This window comes from Notothenia rossii (assembly GCF_949606895.1).
Source record: "Notothenia rossii genome assembly, chromosome: 7".
Taxonomy (NCBI): Eukaryota; Metazoa; Chordata; class Actinopteri; order Perciformes; family Nototheniidae; genus Notothenia; species Notothenia rossii.
Genome location: NC_136905.1, coordinates 18886115 through 18906679, shown reverse-complemented (window position 1 = coordinate 18906679; position 20565 = coordinate 18886115). Strand labels below are relative to the sequence as shown.

General features: G+C 40.5%; 2 protein-coding genes across 3 annotated transcripts; both read left to right on the top strand.

Moving 5' to 3' along the window:
- The first annotated feature begins 537 nt into the window (after positions 1-537).
- tmem67 (transmembrane protein 67) lies at positions 538-11008 on the top strand. Its single transcript, XM_079694321.1, has 28 exons — positions 538-1098; positions 1717-1805; positions 1935-2025; positions 2161-2260; positions 2853-2916; positions 3169-3240; positions 3334-3396; positions 3760-3914; positions 4042-4150; positions 4267-4353; positions 4815-4880; positions 5006-5159; positions 5371-5491; positions 5593-5698; positions 6084-6140; positions 6251-6349; positions 6921-7019; positions 7859-7945; positions 8049-8148; positions 8244-8383; positions 8481-8621; positions 9375-9455; positions 9551-9667; positions 9773-9889; positions 9983-10090; positions 10261-10363; positions 10455-10597; positions 10681-11008. The coding sequence occupies exons 1-28, from the start codon at positions 891-893 to the stop codon at positions 10759-10761; spliced, it is 2958 nt and encodes a 985-aa protein (XP_079550447.1). The 5' UTR covers positions 538-890; the 3' UTR covers positions 10762-11008.
- A 1912-nt stretch (positions 11009-12920) lies between these two features.
- On the top strand, positions 12921-20364 carry pdp1 (pyruvate dehydrogenase phosphatase catalytic subunit 1). 2 transcript variants are annotated; one of them, XM_079641402.1, is made up of 9 exons: positions 12921-13056; positions 15074-15333; positions 15423-15590; positions 16034-16245; positions 16625-16706; positions 17295-17389; positions 17479-17647; positions 17740-17958; positions 18340-20364. In XM_079641402.1, the coding sequence occupies exons 2-9, from the start codon at positions 15082-15084 to the stop codon at positions 18718-18720; spliced, it is 1578 nt and encodes a 525-aa protein (XP_079497528.1). In that variant the 5' UTR covers positions 12921-13056; positions 15074-15081; the 3' UTR covers positions 18721-20364. The 2 variants fall into 2 exon arrangements, with proteins under 2 accessions (XP_079497528.1, XP_079497527.1); XM_079641401.1 differs by having other exon boundaries at positions 15069-15333.
- The last annotated feature ends 201 nt before the right edge of the window (positions 20365-20565 follow it).

The following is a 20565-nucleotide window of genomic DNA, read 5'->3' as shown; positions in this document are numbered from 1 at the left end:
AGAAAAAGTCTATATTTTTTAATTAAATGTACCTATAAAGATACTGCACAGAAGGATGGTATCTCAGAAGAAAACATGCTTTATTGGATTCATTAAGACTGCATGAAGGTTGTAGATTTGAAGTATGTAAGAGTTGCTGTGATAAGGCAGTTTTGCATCTGGAGATTGTCTGGAGATAGTTTCTTCACTGTAAGTTTAAGGTCAACAGTTAGACCATTTGAGAGACTTCATTGTATCGCATGGCAATCATGACACTTCTATCAAAGATGAATGCAATTCAAATTTTAAATGAGATTCATTGTGTCTTAACAAGGCCTTCCAGGTTAAAACACACATCCCACAGTACATAGTTACTAGCCTTTTTAAATAATTATAAAGCATCTGCTAACAATTAATAGTTAGTCATAGACTGGCAGAATAAGTATTATTTGTCTTGAGTATAATATAAATTGATTATATTTTACGTGGCAGCTGGTTAAAATGGAGCTAATTTTAATGTCTTTATTTACTGCTAGGTAGCTTAATCCATGACAATATATCATAATCTATCAATGGATTTTTGTATGAGGTTCTAGTAACATAAACCTGCAGTAACTAGCTGTGGAGGAAAAGTGTGCAGTACAATATTGAGATATAGGTTAAAAGCACAACGTACAAGTACATTCAGACACTGCATTGAATAGGGCCTTTTGAAATGTGTTTATTCAAATAGAAACCCACAGATAACTTGTATTTGTATTGTATTGCTTCAAATGTATTCATATTATTATTATTTACAGATTAAATTCAGTAGGTAAAACGTGACGCACACGTGAACTGGTCACGACGTCATCACGCATGCTGAATAGGATTGTGGGTAAAAAAAAAACAAAGAAGGTCCGTTGTTTACCATGGCGACGGGGACGCTACCGTCTGTTGTTAGCAGATACAAAGTGCCTATTATAACATTATTTCTGTCTGTATACATAGATATTTTTGATTGCCAGCAGTTTGTCATTACTTTCAAGTCTCCTTCAGAGTGTAGTGGGGACACATTTTTCGATATCTCAAGTCTCTCGTGTGTGAGCTGCGGTTCAAATCAGCTCCGGAGCACAACAGGTAGGTTACCACCACACAACAAGTAGCATACTGACAATATATATGCCAATAAAAACGTGTGGTTTATCAAAAAGAATTAACTCGAAAATGACTCGAACAGCCATCCACGACCCAACAAATCCACAATGAACTGGGTAACAGTTAGCTAGTAAAAGGCTAGTTAGCTTAGATAAAAGTATTGATGGGGAAATGGGGAAATCCACCTACAAACAGGATGCACAGTTTGACGTTTGAATGAATGCCTCTGTGCCGAAATGCTTTATTTAAGGAGATATACGATAACATTGTTTCTGACTGATCTAAAGTCTTGTCATCTATTATGGACATACTTCACAGTAGTTTAGATCACACAAAAAAATCAAATGTGTGGTACTGTTAATATTTTCCATAATCTAATAATTACTCTCTATATGTGTGTAGGTCCTTTTTTCTATTTAACTAGTTCATCAAAAGGTAAAACTCCATAATGATTATAAGTCATGATTTATAGCAAGTATTTCCTCGAATTGAGGCATGAGCCCATTACCTTAAATATCACAATAACTAATATCTAAAAACGTACCCCTCTTCAATCCCTGTTTCTTCTAATCAGCATAAATTCTCTCCTTTTGTTTGCAGGACTGAGCTGCATTTGCAAAACTGGTTACCAAACTCTCATAACCGACAAGACATCCATCACATGTCAGCAATGTCCCACTGACAAACCTGTACGTACAATTCCCCTGGCAATTGCTGTTAATCTCACATTATACTGTCGATAATGCATCTCACTTTCACTTCACAATTGCAATCCCATTGGTAATATTGGTTTGTTGACAAGTTGTCTCTCATTATAGGCAGTAATTACAGATGGGTTTGGGTGTGTCCGCTGTCCCGGCAGTCTCAGTGATGAGGGGAAGTGCCAGTGCCCACCAGGCAATATCCTGGGTGAGTCACCATAGACACTACCAGTCATGAATAGCAAACATGCTTCTCAAAGTTTTAAATGTTAAAAGTGCGTGCTATAAATTTAGCAGCATTTTGTGTTAAAAAAAAGGCTGAATATGGGCTGTTGTTTTTCAGTGGAGAGAGATACCAATGGAAACCTTCTGGATGAGGCCAGGTGTGAAATATGTAATGGAAATACCCCTGGTTTGACTGTGCCAAACTACAGTGGAGACAAGTATGTACAGCACCAATACCTCACAACCGAAACACTGGTATATTCAGTTTCATACATATTCACACTCAAGAAGTCGTCCAAGGCATCTGAGTTAGTCAGTGCAAATCCATGTATTGTACTGTCCTGTAGACTGATTACATTTCATGTATTAAAGCATGTTCAGTTACAATAGTCCAATAGTCTAATTTAAGAGGCGAGCACTGCTACAATTTGAGTTTGAAAGGCTGGACGTGGGATTTATCATTGATTTTAAAATGTAGAATACAGAAAACTGTTATTATGTTAGATACTTTCTTTTAATGAAAACGGAACAATCCTCTTTTGAGGGATATTGATTCTAGTCTGTGTGTCACCCTTGCACAGCAGACCTACAGTCTTGCTGTATCTTCCCTTTCTTTATCCCTCTGTGCCCCTCATAAGCACTAACCCTTAAAACCTCATAGTTATTACAATGCCAGATAAAACTCTTTCACACAAGTGGTTTGTTCTGATAAATGGCGTATGAGTGTTAACTGCCTGTCTCTAGCATCCCTAGTGTGATAAGAAAAGATTGATAGTACAGTATGTAAGGTTTTTATACTTTGTTTTTCAGATGTGAGAGATGTCAGGATTCCTTCATTAACTCCTCCTGTGTGTGTAACCCTCCTAATGTCCTGGTGAGCCCTGCTGACCCTTTTTCCTCACACCCTCCTCCAGACTCATCATACATATTCTGAACTATCTGTGTTGTTGTATTAGCTGTAAAATGTCTCTACTGTAGGCTATTTTTATTATATGTACAGCACTTTGGCTCGACCAAAAATCGTTTATAAATGTGCTATATAAATAAAACTTGATTTGATACACACACCATTCAGTATCAGACTCATTCATTAATGCATCTTCACTGGTTGGTATGCGATTTGCAGGCCGGAGGTCTATGTTTCCCTTCAGGCAGCCTCTCCACTAATGTGAATCCCAGTGTTACCTATGCTCAGCTGGTGAGTCTTCCCTTTCCTCTCTCACTTGCTCACTCAATTTTGTTTATATTGATGCAATCTGATTGGTGTTTTCCGCTTTTTTTCCCCTTGCAGAAGTTCAGTGTCCAGTCTGCCTGGTTTGTCAAAAACCTGTACTCCTCGTCAGCAGCCTGCCTTGTAATTTCTAACTCTTTATTTTACTGATCCAACATTATGTTCGGACAGCAAGAATATTCTATCATTTACAATGTGGTGTTGTAACTTAATTGTTGCAATTGTGATAGCTGTTGGTATTTATGACAATTCATAGCCTTTCAAATAAAAAAAATGCAAATTCATGCGAAAATGCATCTCATAAATGTCCACATGTAAATACAAGGATACAGAAAGGGTTGTCTTTTGTTAAAACAGCTTTTAGAACACATTTTCTGTGCTGTGAAATTGTATCTTATACGGATCTTTTACTTTTATGAGATAAGGATTTTCTTAACTTTCTGTGTATATTCCAGCTGTTTCATAAACAGTTTTGTATTGTTACAGGTATTCTCCAACTTGACGGCATGTCAGGCTCTTGGGAACATGTGTGTGATGAACATGCATTCCTTCAGCAGCGTCTCCAACGACGCCTGCGGCCTCTTTAACACCATCTTCAGATCTCAGGCTGCTTTAAGCTCAACTCAAGACATCTCTTACTGGTAATCAACACTATCATGGCACACAGTATGTGTATATGTTGTGCCATCTATACAAGTTATGGATTAAATAGCATGATTTCTAACCATATACTGTAATTATTTTGCATTTTGGTTACTTCGTCTCTAGGAGAGTTAATCTGCCGTGGCTTTACTACGGGGACGAACCTGGGCTGGCAGGTCGAGTGCTTCAGACCGATCCTGTTCCCATTAAGTTCAGTTTCAGAGGAAGAAACAAGGTCAGTGATGAACTTGAATCATTCTCCAGTTATCACAATGAAATCAACGCTTAAAGATTCTACAAATTCAGCATTAAACCGTTTTGTTTATCTGACACATTCTGTTTGTCTGACAGAACACGGACATTAGGCTGCTTGCTGCTGTGTATAATGTCAGAGGAGAGTTCCTCAGATGGGAACAAGTAGGAGCAGGTAATCTCCAGGTAAGATGGAAAATGACTTATTAAAAGGTTTTACACCTGAAAACAAAAAACAAGTGTTACTTATTTTAATATATGATTAGAACTGCCTAGTTTTACAACATTGGCCCAATAATGAAACCGAAAGTCATTCTTCTCAAAAGACTGACTTCAAGAGATTGCACAGTTGAGATTTCCCTCAGTATAGAAGAGTTGACCAGAAACTGAATTACAAAAGCCGTTTGTTATTGTTGACTCCATGCTTGTTTGTTAAGCATATTCATTTAGGTGTATCTGGTAAATACTTTTACTTGTTACTCAGTTTCCCCAGCCATGTTGGTTACACATGTTCATACATTTCCTTAAGTAACAATCATGACAGCTTGAGCATATACATTTTGGATCGAAAACATTTTGAAATGTGTTAAGTGCTTCATACATAGTATATAGATAATTACACCTTTCCACCTTTGTTCTTCTTTCAGCTTTGTCCAGGAACAACTTCCAGACAGTCTGCAGCCTTCAGCTTTGGCACTGCTTACCAAGAGAGTGTGAGTATCTGTTCTTTCAATTGATCTCAGGGACAGTGCACAAACTATCTTGCGATGCCCAGTTGTAATATAATATAATGTGTGTGTGTGTGTGTGTGTGTGTGTGTGTGTGTGTGTGTGTATAGTGTGATCTCTCAGTAGCAGACTTGTTGGACGCCCACCCGGAGCCGTTGTTCTATGATGTGTTTTTGGATCTTGGTGGAGGCGAGAACAGAAAACTTCTCCCCCTGCCTACACTGGTCTATAACCAGCAATACAATGGGCGCCTAATCAACCAAGGTGGGATTCTATTCTGTTTGAAGTGTGTGTGTGTGTGTGTGTGTGTGTGTGTGTGTGTGTGTGTGTGTGTGTGTGTGTGTGTGTGTGTGTGTGTGTGTGTGTGTGTGTGTGTGTGTGTGCGTGTGCGTGTGCGTGTGCGTGTGTTTGCGTGCGTGCGTGCGTGCGTGCGTGTGTGTGTGTGCATTGCTTTAATATATCTGCCATTTTGCAGAGAGCATGAAGAACTGGTACCTGTCTCGACGCGTGTTTGTTGTCGATACGCTGAGTGGAAGAGAGAAGAGCACCAGTTCCCTGCCCAAAGTCATCCGTGTAGTCAGCAGTGTCAAAATAAGGTTGGCTGCCAATACTTCAGCTTCATATAAAATAAAAATAGTCAAAGCTTTTATTTGTAACTGTTTGAGAAGTGGTTTTTAATCAACCGTGTGTTTGGTAGGTTCCAGCTGGTTCCCCGAACCCAGGACGGACAGGTTTTCCCCCCTCTGATGACTGTGACCTACAGAGACGTTCCAATCACGGATATCAATACACAAACTGTGACTGTGAGTCAACACACACAAACTATAGCTGCTGTTTTCAATCCTAATTTCTTTTTTTTGCGTGTTGCTGTCTCTTAATTTGTCTCATATGGTTACATTTTGATTGTCTTTTGATACAGCTACTTCGTACAAGCAGTTATTAATACAAGAGATGATGTGGCCACACGGACTAATCTTCTCTTATGTGAAACTCTGAAGGTGCATTCTGATAAATAGAGTTCTGTCCTTGCTGATATGCTCCAAGACAGCTACCTGGCTGGCACACTGCTGTACTATGCTAGAACAATAGGTCCCTCAAAGGTCACGGCTGTATTTCTCTGTGTTTTTGCTACTAAATCTCCAAAACAAGCCTTTGTTTAATATGTTGAATAAATTATTCTGTTTGTAGACAACTTTTGCTGTGGCGTATGAGATGGATCAGAATGAGGCTCGCATAAAGACAGATGTGAGTACAAACACGTATTGTTAAATGGCCTAATATGACAAGGAGAAGCTCTTGTGTACAGTATGTGTTATGGTATGAACTGTGTCTCTGATGGTTTTGCGTATGCACAGACCGCTATCGGTGTGATGGCTGGTGTGGCCCTTATCTACTCTCTGCTGAAGACAGTTAGCTGGAAGAGGAGGATCGCCTCTCCGCTCATTGATGCAGAGGTACTGCATCTTTGAAAAGTCATAACCCCTTTTAATCCCACCCCACACTCTTCCATGCCCAGGAATATCAGAACTGGGGCAGGCCAGCTTTAAAAGTTAGTGGTAATGGGAACTGTATTTCCCCATCTTTTATTTCCACTTACTGTAACTGTATCATATTCCTCAATTTATTTAATTGTGTTTCTGTTTCAACGCTTTGTGTGCAGTACAGCTGTTATGTTTTGGTTTGTAGTGTATTTTCTGTTCTATATTCAAACAAGAAAAGGTCATCACAAATATATGTCCTTGTCAATCCACACTTTAGTGTAAAGCTTGGTAAGGTACGTTTATTTATATAGCACATTTCAGACGCAGAGGCAATTCAAAGTGAGAGGAACACAATAAATAAACATAATGGAATAACAGATTAATAAAAACAATGCATTAATGAGATACAAAATAGTTTAAAAACGACATTGTAAATACGGTAGGTGCTAAAACAAGTTAAAAGGCTTGTGGGTAAGCAGCTCTAAAAAGTAGTGTTTTTAGCCTCGACTTATGTAATGTATGCCTCTCCCTCCTTCTCCCTCAGACTCTGCTTAAGTTTTTGATTTTTTATGCCGGAGATCTGGCCAATGTTTTCTTTGCCGTCACCGTGGGGACCGGACTTTACTGGCTCATCTTTTACAAGGTTAGTATAAGTCCTTAGGGGCTTTCTTTTATAGGATTGATACTTTCTTTTGTTGAGTTTATACAAGTATCTTAATTCTTCTCTGAGACCTTCTTTAAACTTTATTTATTTTCCACACACAATTTGTGTTTCTCTTGTTTTTGCATGGACTTCCTTCTCTATTTCCCCCTCTTTGCGACTTTTAGACGTTAAAGGCAAGTATTTTTCCTCCTTTACCTTTTGTTTCTAAACATCATTTTCAATGCATAGATTTACGTGAGATTGTTTGACTGCTGTGATTCCAGGGTGTCCACGGGGTCTTAAAAAGTATTAAAAGTTGATCAATCAATTTAGCGAAAATTAAGGCTATTAAAAAAGTATTAAACGGCATTTTCCAAGGTGTTTCATTTTGTAGCTTGTTTTCAATAAATCTATAAATGGTCCAAAGAGGTTGTTTTCTACAGTCTGCCTGAATGTAATCATTGCGTAGGTGTGTAGTGTGATTCTGTGTAGTTTATTTATGGCATCCCGTTGGATTTGACGTCATCTGAACAGGACATCGCACGCTCACTGCTTGATAGCGCGCGTTTACGTTTACGCCGGTTGCTAAACAACATCGTTATGGGGAAATGCAAGTCTGCGTCCAAATGGTTGGAAGATAAGGAGGAAGGACAATCAATACTGTATACAGTAAATGTTAGGTAAAGTGTAACGCCAATGTAACCGGTTAAAACTCAAAGTGGCGATGAGGTCTTAAAATGTATGGAAAGGGTCTTAAAAAAGGTCTTAAAAGGGATTACATTTGACTTCAGGATTCCTGCATATACCCTAGATTCATTTGTCTCTGTGTTTGTGTTTAGGCTCAACAGTTTGTATCAGTGCTCTTACCACTACCTGCTCAGGAGGAACAGTTTGTGACCTACGTTGGTTGTGCCTTTGCTCTCAAGGTTAGTCACTTACTAAACATATGTCAACTTGTGTCTTTTTGAAAGCTAGATGGTGTGCCTCTGTAAGGAAATACAAAATATTGTTTTGTGTATTTATATCCAGGCTGTCCAGTTTCTCCACAAGCTGTTCATGCAGGTGTCCATTGATGTTTTCTTTATTGACTGGGAGAGGCCACGATGCAAAGCTAACAGAACGGTTCAAGGTACGAACAAATTGAGATTATATCTTAAAGTCTTAGCAAGAAAGCATATTCTATTTTTTATTTTATTCCATTCAACATATTCTCTGTTGTTTCAGCTGCTGGTGAGCCGAAACGTGACCCCTCTCCTGTCAGCATCTGGAGGACCTACTTTGTGGCCAATGAATGGAACGAGATCCAGACCATCCGCAAGATCAGCCCCACTTTTCAAATCATGGCCGTGCTCTTCTTTCTTGAAGTACATCTTTCAACAACACATCCAATCAGTTCTTTCAGTATTTGTTATTTAACGGTTCCTCATTGATTACATTGCTAACATATGTTGTAATGTTCAGGTGCTAGGGTTCTCCAACCTCGCCCTGAGGGACCCCTGGCCAATTTTACAGCGCTCCTCTCAGGAGTACACCCCCTCATACAGCATCATGCTGCGCTACGGTCTGTCCTCCACACTGTGGCTCTGCATCGGATTTCTGCAGGTAAAACGTCCACCAGTCATTCTCCTCTCTTTTCTGTCACTTGCCCTTTGATTTCTCACCTCTGCTTGTCTTTCTTAAGAATTGAGGGGAGTACTGTAAACCAGAGGTGGGGGACTCGAGTCGCATATTTTTGTACTTGAGACTTGCTTGACTAACATTGATAAAAGACTCGACTTGACTTTGACTTGGTATTCATGACTTGAGACTTGACTTGACTTGAGACGGATGACTCTAACTAAAATTAAATATTTGCATTTGTTTTTGTATTGTACGGAGGGGAATGAAAAACGGTTACGGTTACCGGTGCGCCAAGGAGGAAGTGGAGCACACAGGAGACAACCGTTTCATTGCAGACTGTTAATGTTTATGTGGGGAAATGACAGTGCATGCAATATTTGAGATATATTTAAAACTGGACTTCATTTTAGGGACATTTCGGCTAGGGATGTAAAGCTATTTGTTTAAGCACCGGATCGGCAAAACATGTGAGTGTGTAAACCAGTCTGCCTTGATCTCTGAATTAATGTCCGTGACTCTCACAGTATCCGGAAATAAATAAATAAATGCGGAAACTGGAGTTATTCATCAGAATTTCGTATGACTTGACTTGTTTGACCTGAGCATGACTTGACTTGACTTGCTTGAGTCTCACCACAGTGAACACTTGGGAATTGCTTGAGACTTGTAAATGTATGACTGTAAACAGTAACATTTTGGAAAGTTCCATTAAAAGAAAATTATTTATCCCCACAGGTTATTTTCTTCACTGTGTTTCATGAGCACTTTATAGAGGACAAAATCCGTCAGTTTGTTGATCTCTGCTCCATCAGTAATGTAAGTATCAATGTCTATACAACATTTTAAACAATTGATATGTCCTGAATTGTTTTATTAAGTGTAAATCCTATTTGTCCATGTTTTCTAATCAGATTTCCGTGTTGCTGCTATCTCACCGTTGTTTTGGCTACTACATTCACGGGCGATCAGTACATGGGCATGCAGACACAAACATGGAGGAAATGAACAACAATTTGAATAGAGAATCTGTATGTACTCCAACAGATTACATGATGTGTTAGAAGCTCTAGCATATTTATGACATTGTTGATTTCACATTTAATCCATTCTCTTTCTTCCTTTTCTGACTAAAGGAGTCCTTGTGTGGTCAGAGAGGTTTACTGCCCAACTCAGACACCCAGACCTTTCAGGTGTCTCTCACCAACCGCCTGCGACTGCAGTATGACAGGATACGGGAGCAGATCGGCAGGGTGTGTGCTTTCGCTGTTGTGTTGATCTGAACAAAGAAAGAAATGTGCTTCCTGGTTTCCGATTTTAATGGTTGCTTGACTCCTGTGCTGCAGAGGAACGGGCCATCGCGGCTGATGGACACATCCTCAGCGAACCAGTTTGAGCAGAGGGCCCGAGGATACCAGACCATGAACCACTTCCTGGGATCCGTTATAGACCATGTCAGTAGAAACGCACGCTCGTTAATTTACACAAGCACATTGAACCCAACATAGTTTGATTGTATAATTTATTTGTTACATTGTAAAGTAAATGAGTTGTTTACATTAATTGAAAAATGTCATGTGGAGGCGAGATTGTTCTGTTTCTAACATTGAGTTATTTCCCTCAGGCACATCCTGACATGGACTATATAGTGAGAGACAAGCTGATGTTTGAGAGGGTCATAGGGATGGAGTTCCTCGAACCCAGTGAAAAAAGCATATTTTACAATGGTAATGACTTCAGCCCAGGTATGCTGTACATTTCTGTTTGTTTATAAGCGCATTTATGTTTATTTAAGGTCTGTTTGATTTTCTCCCCCAGATGAGGCCCACACTTTCAGTGACGTACTGTTTTATGGAAATGAGGCTACGCTGCTCATTTTCGACACTTTGTTTTTCTGTGTCGTTGACCTCGGGTCTCAGAGCTTTGTGCTTGCAGCTGTGCTTACATGCGTACAGCAAATAGTAAGTATTAGGGGTATATTGATTATGATACCTTCAATGCGTTTAAATGAACATAATATTCAACGACATTTCATTATTTACAGATATTTCGCTTGATCCGTAACACTCTGGGACGGAAGAACCTCGCCAACAAGACTCTGGTGGATGAGAGATTTTTGATATGAAATGACCTGCTAAGTGATTGGTAGTGTCAGTGTTGTTTAGTGGCATTCCTCTTGACGATGTTTACTGTTCACAGCTTGGGCAGCTCTTTTTTTGTACTTTTCTTTGAATATACTGTATTTTCACTGCCGCTTCTTGATGTAAATATCATAGTTTTTTGTAAAGATGTCAATGTTTTTATTGATGAAGGGGTTTTGATACAAAGATCGTCTTGTTTTAAGATAATTTTATTAAAATAGATTTTTCATATTTTCTATGTCATCAACGTTACTTGTCATTACAGACATTCCTTGCTTTTCCTATAACATGCTTTCCAGTTTGTGTTTTAAATACATATACCACTAAGGATGAGAGTTTTAGTGGAGTCACGTTGCTAAAGAATAACAGGTTTTAACTGTTCAGTGGGAAAATGTTACTCAAGTAAAGTACAAAAGTATTGGCATCAAAATATATTTAAAGTACCAAAAGTGAAAGTACTCATTATGCAGGTTGCCCCATTTCAGAATAATGTATACTATATTTTGTGATAATAATTATTGATCCATTTAATGGGTTTATCAAAACTGGTCAAGGTGCAGCTAGTTATGACTTTTTATAAAACGGACAAGTCAAATCAAGCAATCTGATTGGTTCTTAGCCGTGATATACTGAGCGTATACCACGGGTAGAATTGTAAGTTACTTTTCACAACAAGCCAGTATCCCTCCGCGTCTGAGAAAAACAGTATACCGTTAGGCTGAATTGCTTTTCATACTGGAACAAGAAAGCAGTGGAGAAGTAACGGGGCAGAAGCCTCCCTTTTTGACGCAGCGGTCCAGACATAGACATCAAACGGCAAAACATATTCCGTGTGCAGTTCCTTTGACATTAGGGCAGGGATATCTAGATACTTTTGAAGGTTTAACATAATGAATTGTGCTACTTTTAAAGCAATCAACGATGTTTTCAAATCTGTAATCAAAGAGGTCTGCAAAAACGCTATCGACCAATCAGATTGCTTGATTTGACTTTTCAGTTTTATAAATATATTTAAATTTCTTCCGTTACGAAACAAACTTACAAAGCATAAAATGGAAACATTTAAGATTAACTTCGACCTCCGGGGGGGTCTTACTATAGTATGGAGGAGTGGATTGAGCAGTGCCTATCTCCAGAAAAAAAAGCACCTAAACTACGACATGCAGAGCTCCGTGAAGAGCAGGTAGACCAACTGGAAAAGTACCACCATTCAAAAGCTTTCTGATGCGGGTCTCGAAACAAAGCAGAGAAATTATGACAGTTGTTAAAGCTCTCTCCAGAGCTACTGGAAGCCCAATCTCGGGGAAAGTCTCGAGAAAGTGGAGCAATATCCTCGCCACGCCAAGCAACAGCCTCGAACAACCTCGACCTATACAAGTGACCAAGTAAGCCATGCTACTGATGCTGGACAGTTTTTCAGTGGGTGCACAATAAACAGCAACATACACATTAATGTAAATAAATAGCCAAATAATCGATCAACGCTCTCTGTCTAATATGATCGCTAGCTGTTAGTGTTGTTGCATAGCAACCACCTCGCACTATGTTTTGTGCAGAAGGCAACGGAGGGACTATTTTATTTTGAACATCATTATTTACTAATAAAAACTATTTAAATTAGAGTGTGTATTTTTCTTTCATATTGCCACACTTGGTAACCGTTTTATAAAAGGGGCCGAACCACGCCCCTTAGCTGTGATATAATGAGCATATACCACGGCCTGTCGTGAGCTATTGCTTAAGTTTACTGCAGGGTAACTTGTGAATTACTCCAGGTGGAGTCTGATTATAAAAGTTGATTATATTTTACATTATCAACCAACATCTGCAAAGTAAATGTAGTGGAGTTAAAGGAAACAATGTATCTCTGTCATGTATTGAGCAAACAAATTGAAATACTAAAGTACATGTCTCTCAAAATTGTATTTGAGTAAATCTGCTTAGTTTCATTGTATATTACTGGTGTTCAAATCCATAATACCTTATTAGGGGGGAAAAGGTGGTTGCTATTACACAACGCATTATTTATTACCAGTGTTATCTTCTTGTTAATAATACATAATGCGTTGTCGTGTAAAAGCCAGGCCCTGATTTTAAAAGGCTCTGCTCGTGCGTGAGGGGCATAGACTGTATGAGGGGCTGCCGTGACGTCAGTACGTCAGTACGGCTGTCAGCGCTCAGCGTTCAGTTCCCGGTGTGGCGCTCCTGAATGATACAGACCGGAGGGGTCGTGTGTTAAGTCATGAACTTCACTAACTTCTTCACAGCCATCGTTTAAGGTGAGTCTGAATGTTGCTCTGAACTCTTCAACCTTTACGTATAGAGAGCTTTGAGCTGGTCCCTTGATGTCTTGTGTGAACAGACATTATGCAGTTGGAAGTTGGTGGGTGTAACAGTAACCCACTAGCTAACCTAACCATTAGCATGAATGTGGCTGCTGTCCCTGGTTTACTGACGCACATCGCTTCTATAGGAGAGCTTACCTTTACATTACCTGTTAATGCCAGATAGGTGGCTTAATTCTGCTCTGAGATGAATGCTCTATGTTGCAAGATAAGCTAACTGCACTCATGTTAGCTTGTGGTTTTGTTGACTTGCTACTACAGTAGCTTCGAGAGGCTAGTGATGACAACTTTCTTGCAGAGCTCGGAGCTGGGACGGGCCCTCTGTAGTTTTGGTGACTCATACATAGTTTGAGTTTTGGATGATGTTGGGCTGCTAAGCTCAGTCAAACAGAGAGGGTTCACCCTGGGTCGTTTGCAGAGTTTTGCACTAAAACGTTTTAGAGTCACTTGAGCTTTGATCACCTCTGCTGCTGCAGCTGTATCCAGAAAGGAACTGAGCTCTGAGCAGCTGCAGATGTAATGCATTATATTATAGATTATAGATACGCACTCAGGACCCTGTTCAGTAGGTCAGCATAACGAGACATAACATTTCCTGGGAGCCAAATGTCAGGGCTGAGATTCTTCCCAAAGTTATTTGTAGCCCTGCTGACCTAACGTTAGGCGAAAATGGCAGAGTTGGTTGCAACTCAAGTTAGAGTGGTCTGCTAATGCACATTTTCCTGCAACATAACGAAAAATGTGAAAATCCAAACCAAGTGTGTGCACAAGGCTCAACTGTAACCTGAGTATGGCACGATAACAAAGTTAGAACAATTTATCCTTGGTTTTGTATTTCCACATTGAATGATTGCTGAGATAGCAGGATATTCTATTAGGGTGTGCACTGCATGCAAGAAATAAGATGAATAGTTGGATGGAGTTTTATTAGAGAAAAGTTTCCCTTTACATCTAGATAAAGGTACACGTTTACTCGGCACACCTAGCTAAATCAAATGCAGTCTAATAAAACAATTGTGTAATAAATCAATCTTTATGATTGTTTTAGTCAAACTGTACAAGAGGTGTTTATTCAACTATTTGTTCATTTTGAAGATCATAACGTTGAACCTCTAAAACTCTCTAAAACTGAACATTACTGCCAAAGAGGTAGGGTTTATTGCAGAATTATTATATTAGATTGCATTAGATTTGCTAGATTAACCAAATATACAAATATGTGAGTATTTGTATTATATTGTTGATCTGTATCTAAATACAGAACAATATGCAGCAGAAACAGGGGCATGTAAACGTCCTTTACCATTAAACTATTGTTGCCACTATGACTATAACAATCTTCAACACTGATTTCAACCATTCCAGTTTTTCACCAATCCCATCTGTGGTCTGAAAGTTCACTTCAAGACTGACCTGACATTTCAAAAATTCAAAAAGCTGACATAAAGACAAATATTTACTTGTAAACTTGTGAGCTGGCTGCATTTCACCACATGGGAACGGCATTACGTTTTTGTCTAATGTTCGGCTCAGTAACCATCCGGGGTGTTCCCCAGCACAACGACAGTTTTTATCAACAACCGGTTTAATCCATTGAACCAATTTAATGTGAATCGCTCTGGCATAATATGTGAATAGTGGTTGTTAGGGATGGAGTTTTAATCCCAAAGATTGGATATAATTGAGACATTGATACTTAAATAATTAAAAAGTACACTGGGTGGGTGTTGTTATATACCAAAACAAATCCTCACCTCCATAAGGTTGTGTTGAAGGTATTTAAGGTCCTTCTACAAACTGTCCCAACTTGTAATTTAACCTCATAATGTCTTTCTGTTTTTCAATGTTTGCCTAATGGTTCACAGAGAGCCCACTTTGCTCTGTGCAGGTGAATGCCTCCTGATAAAAGTACTTACAGCTGTTGCTGTTTCTCTCTGTGCCTGCAGAGCAGCTTCAGCCATGCCTGTGACGTCTCAGCTGCTCAGGGGTTTGCCTCGTGCCAAGCTCTTGGCCTCCGGTCTGCTACCATGCCAACAACACCAGTCCCAGCTAGGACTTATTACTAACCGACCCCCCTCAAGATGGCCCTCTCATGTATCGCAGAGCCATCAGCACTCGAGAAGTTACCAGACAACCTCAGAGCTCCGCAGCTACATCCTCACACCGCCGCAGGTCAACTCCATCCTGAAAGCCAACGAGTATAGCTTCAAGGTTTGTGGTGATTCACTCAAACATAAAGCGCACCTGGCCTTCTCTCTATGTTTACATGTTCATCTTACCATTTGATATGATGATTCCAGGTGCCAGAGTTTGATGGGAAGAATGTATCATCAGTGATGGGCTTTGAGAGTAATCAGCTGCCGGCCAACGCTCCTATAGAAGACCGCCGAAGTGCAGCCACCTGCCTGCAGACGAGAGGAATGCTGCTGGGTGTGTTTGACGGCCATGCTGGCTGTGCCTGTGCACAGGTAACGCTGACTGTTACATGTACTGTTCTTGAGAGGCATTTTTTAAAACTCAAAACAGCATTATACATCTCCAGTGATGAGCCCTTGACCTCATATAACCCTATTAATAACACAGGATTGCTGTATCTTCCAAATGTAATAGAGACGGATGTTTCTTACATCTAAAGGGACTGTCTTGTTGAGTGAAATATCTTTAACTAACTTGCAAACATTAATAATTTAGTTTGTGGCATGCACAGAAGCACCTGAGGAAATTAAGTTTGTAACCTGGCTGGTTGGAGGTTAAGAGCTTACTACTTTTTACAGACACTAGGAAACATACCAAGTAATATTTAAGAAATTGAGATGTTAGACCTGACACCTTTCCGTTCCAACTACAACAAGACAACTACATTTTTTCCACACCCTGATGCATCAACATTATATGTGCTCTTCTCTGCCAGGCGCTGAGTGAGAGGTTGTTTTACTACATCGCGGTGTCTCTGCTGCCCCATGACACCCTGTGTGAACTGGAAGCAGCGGTGGAGGCTGGCAGGGCCCTCAGTCCTATCCTGCAGTGGCACAAACACCCCAACGACTACTTCAGCAAGGAGGCTCAGACTCTCTACTTCAACAGCCTCCGAACATACTGGCAGGAGCTAATAGATCTGACCAGGTGAGAATCAGAGGGTACACAACAAAGTCTGAAACAACAACACTGAGGCACACATGCAGGCTCCTTCATTCACTTCAGTGAGACCGGTATGTTCTCACAACTGCACTTAAGGCACTGCCAACAAACAGGGCACTGTCTGCTGGAGATGATTATTAGGCTGTGCAAATACTTGGTTTAGAAATGTGTAATTTAAGAAGTCTGGTTAGTTGGCTTTGTCGACAATTCAGACTCTACTTCCTGGTTTCCTATTTCATCTTCTTCTGTACCTTATAGCAACACGCCCACACCAACACTGGCCCGTTATTTTGCTAATAGTGCCGTTATCTGTTCTCGACCTTTCTTTCTGTGTGGTTAATACATATTACTCTCATTTTTTCAGCCCGGGCGACGTTCCAGACACACACGAGGCGTTGCTGAACGCTTTCAAGAGGCTGGACAACGACATTTCCCTGGAGGCTCAGGTAGAAACTATCAGCTGTCTTAAAGTGAAACGCAGGGGTGTCAAACTCAAAGCCCGCCGCGGGCCAAATCCGACCCGGCCCGCAAGAGCTTGCAATGAATATAATACATTTATTATACAGTTACATGCCGCTTTACAGAAGCACGTTGCCCATAAACTACATGTCCCACAATGCCTCTCATTTTGTGACAGGCGCAATGAAGACACTTGCAATTATGTAATATAATACATAACTTTTATATATTATATGTTAATTATATAGTCTTAAAGTTAAAACAGGCCCTTTGAGTGCAACCATAATGCTAATGTGGCCCGTGATGAAATTGAGTTTGATACCCCTGTTCTAAATTAACAAAGTCATTCTTAGTTTTTGGTGATTTTACACAAGTTAAAACATAATTTCCAAATATCTTATTCCATTCCCCTAAATACTTCACACTTTCAAGATTCATATTGAATATCACTGTTGCACCATGGCAGCAGTACAAATAAATTCTAGGCATCCAAATGTAAACTTTTATGGATTAAAGAGATTTAAACTATGTACCCTATCCTGTCTGAAGTCTCACATGGTCTCTCTGCCCCGCAGGTTGGAGACCCCAACGCTTTCCTGAACTACTGGGTTCTGAGGGTTGCCTTTTCTGGAGCAACGGCCTGCGTGGCTCACATCGATGGATCAGACCTGTAAGGAGGACAAACACTTCCACATGTTTCTGTCAATGTCATTAGCTAAATATATGTTGTTACTAAGCTGTTCCTTACTGTTTTTAAAGGTACATTGCCAACTCAGGAGACGCTCGGGCAGTGTTGGGGGTTCAGGAGGAGGACGGTTCGTTCACCGCTCACACACTCTCTAACGACCACAGTGCCCAGAATGAGGAAGAGGTGGCCCGGATACGAGCTGAACACCCCCCTTCAGAGAAGAAGACAGTTATACGACAGGTAATACCTCCACCAATGTGCTTTATGTGGTTGTTGTTGTTGCAGCATTTATTAAAACCCCCCTCCCCTCTTTCTGTCGGCCTCTTGATCAGGACCGGTTGCTCGGCCTGCTCATGCCGCTGCGTGCTTTTGGAGATGTGAAGTTCAAGTGGAGTATTGAGCTGCAGAAGTGTGTGTTAGAGTCCGGGCCCGATCAGCTCCATGAAAACGAGCACTGCAAGTTTATCCCTCCAAACTACCACACCCCCCCCTACCTGACCGCTGAGCCGGAGATCACGCACCACAAACTGCGGCCACAGGACCGCTTCATGGTGAGAGGAGACAAATCCGCCCTGTGTTTGTTTCAAAAAGTAATGGCAGTAACTTTTCCTAAAGGAGATTCCTACCCTTAAATTCAGACTTTATTACTATTTGTTCAACTTTTCCCACACATTTTAAACGTAGATACCCCATTAAAAGGTGCTCTGAGGAGATGACTTTTCCACAAATTGTATAAAAGCATTCAAGGGAATTCCTTTTCTGAACAACATTAATTTCTAGTCGCACTATTAGTGAAATTGGTTAATAAAAATATTCTGAAATGAAGCTAATTTACTGTTCTAACTCAAGGCATGACAACGTATGTGAGTAACTTAGCTTATCTGATGTTACAATCGTGTGTTTTCTGATTCCTCTTGTTTCTGTCCCTGCAGGTGATTGGCTCCGACGGCCTCTGGGAGACGCTCCACAGACAGGAAGTGGTTCGTATTGTGGGGGAGTATATAACAGGGGTTTCCCAGCGTCAGCCCCTCAAAGTGGGGGGCTACAAGGTCTCCCTGGGACAGATGCAGGAGCTGCTCGACGAGAGAAAGGCTCGCGAGTCTTCAGCTTTCGAGGATCAGAACTCAGCGACCCACCTGATACGCCACTCGGTGGGAAACAACGAATTCGGCACGGTTGACCACGAGAGACTGTCGAAAATGCTGTCGCTGCCCGAGGAGCTGGCTCGCATGTACCGCGATGACATCACCATTATCATCTCTCAGTTCAACCCTCATGTGATCGGAGCCCAGAGACAAGACGGGCAGTCCTGAGCTGTACCTCCACCGGTGTTTCACTGCAGATAACGCACATTTGTGTAACTGTGTACTTGTACACATAAGCCCACTGTGGACAAACAGGGTATAATGAGAAAATATCTGTCCAGCTGAATTGTTTTAACTCTATTTAAGTAAATACCTTGTATATTTGTATGCAGTGCTACAGAAGATCCAGTTCCTCGTGAAGATCTTTGTTGGATGGAAGTCAATTATATGACGATATTTATGCTCCCAACATCCTCTGGCAACCCTTGCATACACACCTCTCTGCGTGGCTGATAAGACGCTGTTACAAACTGACTTTTGTGCCAAAAGACTCGACCTCCTCGTCCGCTGAAAGACTCGGGTTGACATTGTAGATCTTCCAAAGAGCATAAGGGTTGGGACTCGATGCAGCACTGACTCAACCTGATTCTCTGATATGGACTCAAACTGGGCTGTGCCATTGTAACACCAACACTCTTTCTCGGGTGTTATTTCCAACTCACTCACAATATGTCTCTGCCCTGTATCTGCTTAACATGCACGTGTTCTGCATTTACACTTAAGTATTTGAAAGATTGACTCCAAAAAATGTTATTGATATTTGATCTCCTCACCCAAACAAATGCACCCCCCTCAGTGCTGTTGGCATGTGCCAGATTTACATCCTTGACATTTTCACGCCCCCTGTTGCTGATTGGCTGGATTAGTGTTGTTGTTGCTCTGAGCTACTTTGTTTGTTTCCCATTTACAGACCTGTGTATGAACCACAGATTCATTTTTCAGTGCGTAAACAGAACTGAAAGCTAGCAGATCGTAATAAGATATCGACTGAATTGGACAAAAAGTGTCACTGACTCCAACTTTAAATTGCTGACGTTAAGCTTTAAAGTGCTTTCTTCCATATTGGCACTCTAGTGAACAACTTGTGGGGAAAAGATGGTTATCGGGAAGAGAAACAATGATTCAGTTGCACACAATGTTATCAATTTAAATAGATACTGGATACCTCCTTTTAATCTCTTCAAATGAAAAGCAAAGAATAATCAAACAGATTTCATTTCAAAGTGTCACGAGCCAAAAAGGTTGGGAAACACTGAGCTATGTTTTCAATATGCTAAAACACAGAGTAATAAAATAGTCCTACAAATATTGACCGTCTACACACTTATGTACTGAAAGGAGGACATGCATGTGCACTACAGGTATTTTGTCTTGATGGTGATTAGGTGAATTACGGTTCATATATATACATATATAATACAACCCTAAGTTAAATGAGAGTTTTGTAGCTTTTTTTCCAAGCTTTATGGGTTAAAAGGGATGCTTGTTTAGGGTTCATCTTGCATTATATTATTTATTAAGCATTTTCAGTTTGGGTGACGGTTTGATTTATATATGACAGCTTTGTTGAAAGCAGAAGCACTCTCCTGATACTCTCCAGTTAAACACTAAGGACAAGGTCGAAGCGTTGTGTTTGAGCCCACAGGAAAGAGCAGAACATTTGAAAGCAGTTGTTTGAATATCAGATTATTTAAAAAGATTTTACCGTACATGTATGTTACACATCTTTATTTACAGTTGTATGTATGAAATGTAACTTATGTGGATTATGTTTTGTATATGGAAATGCTTTAATAAAACACATAATACACACCACTGGGTACAGCTGTTTTGTGTTTTGGTTGACACAGACTGGCTTGGTGGTGAACACACTGCCGCGCCCCTGAATGCAGCGCGACGCCCCGCTAAGCGACAGCCACCTGAGGTCAGTGTGTGTCAGGCAGGCAGGTCTCAGGTTGCAAGTGTGCCGCTCTCTGCTCAGTTTACATCAGTGCATCTTATTATACTTTATTA

Excerpts from the sequence above, each read along its gene's own strand:
- tmem67 (XM_079694321.1), top strand. The coding sequence starts at position 891 with ATGGCGACGGGGACGCTACCGTCTGTTGTTAGCAGATACAAAGTGCCT. Across the intron at positions 2,026-2,160 it reads CCCACCAGGCAATATCCTGG|TGGAGAGAGATACCAATGGA; the intron begins GTGAGTCACCAT and ends GTTGTTTTTCAG. Across the intron at positions 4,354-4,814 it reads TAGGAGCAGGTAATCTCCAG|CTTTGTCCAGGAACAACTTC; the intron begins GTAAGATGGAAA and ends TTCTTCTTTCAG.
- pdp1 (XM_079641402.1), top strand. The coding sequence starts at position 15,082 with ATGCCTGTGACGTCTCAGCTGCTCAGGGGTTTGCCTCGTGCCAAGCTC. Across the intron at positions 15,334-15,422 it reads CCAACGAGTATAGCTTCAAG|GTGCCAGAGTTTGATGGGAA; the intron begins GTTTGTGGTGAT and ends TGATGATTCCAG. Across the intron at positions 17,959-18,339 it reads GGCCACAGGACCGCTTCATG|GTGATTGGCTCCGACGGCCT; the intron begins GTGAGAGGAGAC and ends CTGTCCCTGCAG.